Raw genomic sequence first — 6,150 nt, 5'->3', positions numbered from 1 at the left:
ATGCCACACGTGGCCTTGAAGAAGCCAAGAGCCGTGGCAAGGAACTTCCTGAACTGCTCACTGTGAGGTATAGTCCGGGTGCAGGGCTGCTTAGAAGACCGCAAGTGTCTGCAAGCAAGCAAGCAAGCTTTGGCTGAGCAAACCTTGAAGCAAGTAGCCGAGCCAAAACGGAGGTGGAGTTCCAGGGAGAAAGGAACAACAAACCATTTGTTGAGAGTAGCTAGCATAGTTAGGGTTAGGATTTGTCTATTGTCTATTTTATTTGTAAACTCCCCCTGTTTGTTTTAACCTCTCCAATTAAACCTTTATGTTTTATAAGCTGGGAGTCTGAATGAATCTCTGGGCAGTAGAGACTGTTTATGTGCCCTCCTCGCCGCTCCTAAGCTGAGCCTGATAGTCTGGGGAAACAAAGGGGACTCAGGATATCTGAGCACGCTACCTAATTAACGTTGAGTCCCCAGCATAAACTGAGGTCCTAAGTCTGGGGGCCTATATTGCTCAGAAATATAAAGAGCAAGTTTATGATACAAACGCAAGCTAAAAGAGGCCATTGGACCACTTTTGGGAGTAAAGGAGAAACTCTGGAGGAGGAAACAGAAAAGGCAGACAGGCTTAATGACTTTTTTGCATTGGGCAGGGGGTTGGACTAGATGGTCTGTATGGCCCCTTCCAACTCTATGATTCTATGATTCTAAAAAGGCTAATCTTAACCTCTTTTATAAAGCCATTAATCTAACCTTTTTAACAGTTTCAATTAACTATCAAGATTAAAGTAACTTTAAGCAAACAGTGACAGTTGAAGAGTGTATGAACTGAATTTTCAGTTAACATGCCAAGTCACCAAGAAAAAAAACTGCTGGGATAATCAAATAATGCTATACCATGACAAAGTGAAAACCTATTCAGATATTTAGCATGGAAGTCTTCCTGTTTTCTAGTTTTAGATCTAAATCTGAGTGTCTGATTTTTCACGGTGTGGGAACTGCAACCAAGCTCCTGTGTGAATCTGAATTTTACATACGTAAATCTACTCAAACCTACTGCTAAGATCAGTTTAAGGCCAGCAACAATTAGGTCAAACAATCACACAGACATACAACAGAACAGAACATGAACTCAATTTTTAAGAAAACACGACACTGGCCACTTAAGGGAGAGTTTACTAGGTCAGCAAACATTCAGGTGTTCTCCAGTTACCTGCAGAAGTCATTAAAGGGCTGAAGCGTACACAAGTGCCCTCATCTTCAAGCTCTATCACGTCCACTCCACTGGCCGGCACTAACTGAGCCAACTGCTCCCCTAGCTGAAGACAAAATGTCAAGCAGAGAGATTTTAAAATATTTTTGTTTACATCCTGCTTTTCTTCCTTATCAGACCCCGAAGCAGCGTATCACTCTATTCTCCCTTCCCCATCCTCACAACAACTACCTTGCAAGGCAGGTTAGGTAGAGAGACCCAAAAGTCACCCAATGAGCTTCCACAGCAGAGTCGAGATTTGAACCTGGTTGTACAAAGTCCTAGTCCAGTGGTGGTGAACCTATGGCACGGGTGCCAGAGGCGGCACTCAGAGACCTCTCTGTGGGCACGCGTGCCATTGCCCCAGCCAGGCCCAGACTATCATAAAAGTGTCGAATTCTCTGCCAAATAATTTTAAGTAAATGAAGGCATTTGGGATTGCTTTCCTTACTTTGTTTGGATCATCTTAAGTTAATGTATGGGTTGTTTTTTTCTAAAGTAAAACCTCCGAATTTAGGTTAAATTGCTGTGTTGGCATTTTGCGATAAATAAGTGGGTTTTGGGCCGCAGTTTGGGCACTCGGTCTCTAAAAGGTTCGCCATTACTGGACCTAGTCCAACACTCTAATCACAATACCACACTGGATCCCAATGTTAAGGTCCTACCCATAGGTCACTGACTCTTTCAGGACCATTTTTGCCATCACAAAGATGGATAAGGGACTGGAGATCACTGTCAGGTTTTTGATCACCCAATTATCTAGGAGAAGAGCAAAGAATGCTTGTACCTACCCACTGATTAAATGTATCACAAACATATTTCTCATTGCCAGTTATCATAGGACCCTGGCCGGTGCATAACAGTTTATCTGGATTAAAAAAAAGGGAAAAAATTTAGCTTAGGATATTTTAGAGTGAACAATACAAGACAATACGAATCTTAGTAGCTCCATTTTAAAATCCAGCAACTCTAACCAACACAGATGCATTCATTACATAAATGCCTGAATTCAAAGCAGATATTGATTTAAACCTTCCAGTTATCATAGGACCCTGGCCGGTGCATAACAGTTTATCTGGATTTTTAAAAAAAGGGAAAAATTTTAGCTTAGGATATTTTAGAGTGAACAATACAATACAATACGAATCTTAGTAGCTCCATTTTAAAATCTAGCAACTCTAACCACACAGATGCATTCATTATATAAATGCCTGAATTCAAAGCAGATCTTGATATAAACCTCGTGATCCAGATTTAAGGTGAGGTAGCACCAGCCTTGTTGGTAGAGCCTAATGAAGGTTGGTGCTATACTAGTGGCTACCTCACACAACCATTCCCCCTTCCACTCTTGTCAGAAGGGATAGAGTGAGTCAGAGTGATGAGACTCCAAATGGCCAGAGAGAGCACTGTGAAGGTGAATGCGGGCCATGGGGGTGTGGGGGACTGTCACGAATTTTAGCATCTGGGGTGGCTCTTGGGTTCTCTGCCCCTGGAAGTGTGACAGGGTGGTGGCTTCACCAGAGGAATGCCTGTGGTGGTCCCTTAATATCCTTTAGATAGAATCTGTTGGAGTAGAGAACCAAGAGAGATGATGAAGATGACAAGGGGGAGTGGCCTATGTTTGCATTTTTATTGTTCCTTCCTGCTTTCTGAAGCCCTCCTGAACTTTCTTAACAACCTTGTTGGTGATATAGGAGCAGATATCTGGGTGGAGGGTTGCACCATCAAAAATTCGGGGGGGGGGACAGATTGGGGAAGGGAGACGGAGCCCTGGGAATGCTGTAATTGCCCCCCAGTCCCTTCACTGGTTACTTGGTACATGAGAAGTCTTGTTGCTGCCAATCTTTCAGAGCTTCAATGCCCCGGAGTTTCTCCTGCCCACTTGAGTTTTATTTATTACTTAGATTTCTAGGCCGCCCTCCCCTGTGAGTTGAGTTGGAGGGGTTCGTTGCCTCTGAATCAAGACAGTCACCGATCTGCTCTGATGGTGCTTCCCCTGTACACTTGAAGGGCTTGGCTGGCAAGCTCTTCTGGTAGTCAATGCACCAGCTGTTCCTCAAACGTAAGGAGCGCCAGTGTGGGCAGGAAGGACCAGCCATTCCCATGACTTGGGAAGCCAGCACAGGCAGGGTATCTGCTGTGGAATAGCAGTCATTATGGCAGCTGGGTGCTCAAACAAGCTCTCCTGGCTCCAATAGGGCATCCTCGTGGTCTGCACTCAAAAGGTGCCAGGGTGGGCCGTCACTACACCTTAGGACGTTTTGGAGTCCTTCACCATCTGGTTGTCCTTTGCTCCTTTGCTTGCCTAAAATGCCTCTCTCTTTTTTGCAGAGCTGTGGAGTTTTGTCTGATGTGGAGCCAGGCAGGGCATGGATGGGGCTTGCCCCCAGATGGATGTGAAGGCACTGTGAAACTATTGTCATAGGCCTGCCTGTTGAGCAAGTAGGGGCTGTAATGCATTTCAAGATGCCTTCCTCCACTGATGAAGAGTGGTCTTATTTTCCAGTAGCCAAGAAGTGACTTGGTATTATTGACTTAGAGAATTCTGTGGTGCCTCTCAATAATAAAACAATAAAAACATAATAAAACAACAAAAATAAATACAACACCATTGAAACACAGTTCTAAAAACTCACCCAGAGCATAAAACCATAAAGCTACAAATGAGTGTTGCATTTTTCAAGCTAAAAGCAGACTCTGAAAATGCTGTTTAAAGATCTACCTCTTCATTAAACGTCTGGGTAAAAAGAAACATTTGGGCATGGCACCTAAAAAGAGAGTAGCACAGATTCCAGCGCCAGCCTCTGAAGACAGTGGCGCAGAGAGCAAAGGCTTGTGAGGAAGATCTTAACCAGACAGTATGGGAAGAGGCAATCCTTCAAGTATCCAGGCCCCAAACTATTTAGGGCCCTATAGGTAAGAGCCAACACTCTGAATTGTGCCCTGATGTAAGGAGACAGGCAAATGGAACCAGTTCAAAACAGTTTCTATAGGTGATTGTACCACTGTTAATTTAAACAACTAGAAGTCTGCTAAATTTTTAAAAATTCAATGTAGGTTATATCCCTAAAATCATAAATCTTAACCCTAGATGCCTGAAACATCTATAATGCTCTACGGTGGCAAACCCTGCCCAAGGAAAAGCATTCACACATATGGTTTGGCCCATGGTCAGTCACAGTGGCTGCAATCCACTGGCATGGACACACAATTCTTATTTATTTGAGTTCTACCCTGCACTTTGATGCAGAAAGATCCCCAAGAATAAAATCATTGAATAATAAAATACAATTCATTTGCAGATACTTCCATTGCCTCTAACACAGCAACCTTCTGGAGTATGGGAGTGGTGGAGGGATGCATATCTTATGACTCCTCCTAATGTATGCCCAAGGAAAGGCAGCATGGTATAGCCCGATCTTGTAAGATCTTGGAAGCTAAGCAGGGTCGGTACTTGAAAGAGAGAAGGCAGTGACAAACCACTTCTTCTCACTTGCCTCATCACTTTATGTCACCTTGCAGGACACCTTCTCCAGAGCGTGGGGATGTGTCCTTTGGGGTAGTCCAAAGATTATTTTGGGGTGCAGCCTGGCTCCAGTGTCTGCTTGTGTGATTGTCCTAGGGGCATTGCACTTTGGAGCAGCTGGCACCAGAACTGTGCTTTGGACCAGGATACAGCATATGTCCCCTTGAAGGGGAGAGTCCCGTGAATGTGGGGCTATATGATATGTGGTGGTCCAGACCTTATTTTGGGGTTCAGAGCTTTCCAACTCACTCTCCTTAGTGTTTCTGAATGACTACACGAATAAGGAATGAATAAGGAAGTGCGAATAAGGAACCAACTTCAGCCTCCTCCTTGAAAGCCCCTTGCTGGGGTTAACATAAGTTGGCTGGATCTGACAACGCATATGTACGTACATAATATGTCCTGTGTCCACCAGGGAAGGGCTACAGCTCAGGCAAAGGGCTTCAGCTCAGCAGCTGAACACATTCTGTGTCTCCAGAAGGCTCAGTCTTCAGCACTTCCTCAGGCAGCAGATGCTGGCAAAGATCCTGGAGAGCTGCTGCCATTCAGAGGGGACCTAACATGGCCGGATGGGCTTCTTGGAAGGCTCCCTCTAAGCTGTGGAGTCTTGTGAGCAACAATTCTACTTTGTGAGCGACTGGCATTAAAGTTGTGAGCAAGCGATTTGGCTGCTGCATCAATTAGTTTGCTCTGGAGCCCTCCTTCCTGAGCCAAGACAAAAATGTGTGAGCCGGAGGCTAAAAAACTGTGAGCTAGTTCACACTAACTCAGCTTAGAGGGAACACTGGCTAGCCGCCTGGCTCACTCTATGGCAGGTTGTTTGTTTTATCCCCAAAACATCTGCATGAGCAAAGGACCAACTGCCTAGTTACTGTTTTTGTTTTGCTTTTTGACTTTTCTATCACTTTAATTTTTATCCTGCCCTTCCTCCGCAGATGTTAGGGATTTCTCCCCTTCTGCATTTTACCTTCATCGGAACCCTACAACACAAATTAAGGCTGAGGCACCAAGGAGTCTCATGGCCAACTGGGTATTTGAAGCCAGGTCTTGTAATCTTATACTAACCATGGCACCATACTGGGAGAAGAGGCAATAGAAATGGAGTCAAGGATAAAATATGTGCAACCAAGAGTCCTATGCAATTTGGGCCTTGTAAATACTTATTAAAACTGGCGACAGGCTGCTATCCAAAACTGCTATTTATTTCAATACAAAACAGACGTACCATGCATTCAAACTGCAAAAAATATTTTCATCATAAAATAAGGGCATGCAAGGTTCTATTTTTAGCAGTAAGTTGACATACCTAAATGTGGAAGTTCAGGGGAAAATCTGAATACCACCACTGGAGAACTAAGTTCATCTTCCACCTTGGAAATGTTATTTGA

The 6,150-nt window shown here is 44.2% G+C and overlaps 1 protein-coding gene across 1 annotated transcript in view; it reads right to left on the bottom strand.

Moving 5' to 3' along the window:
• The window catches only part of PDXDC1 (pyridoxal-dependent decarboxylase domain containing 1), a gene marked incomplete at its 5' end in the record, with an annotated part of 64,684 nt that overhangs the window by 25,258 nt on the left and 33,276 nt on the right, over nucleotides 1-6,150 (bottom strand). The window contains 3 exons of the mRNA XM_015407887.1: nucleotides 1,198-1,303; nucleotides 2,028-2,104; nucleotides 6,069-6,132. Of these exons, the coding sequence (XP_015263373.1) occupies nucleotides 1,198-1,303; nucleotides 2,028-2,104; nucleotides 6,069-6,132 (247 nt within the window). The remainder of the gene's footprint in view (nucleotides 1-1,197; nucleotides 1,304-2,027; nucleotides 2,105-6,068; nucleotides 6,133-6,150) is intronic.

Source organism: Gekko japonicus, unplaced genomic scaffold, assembly GCF_001447785.1.
Source record: "Gekko japonicus isolate JY-2015 unplaced genomic scaffold, Gekko_japonicus_V1.1 scaffold4410, whole genome shotgun sequence".
Taxonomy (NCBI): Eukaryota; Metazoa; Chordata; class Lepidosauria; order Squamata; family Gekkonidae; genus Gekko; species Gekko japonicus.
Note: the sequence above shows the minus strand (reverse complement) of the source record. Positions and strands in the feature narration are given on the sequence as shown.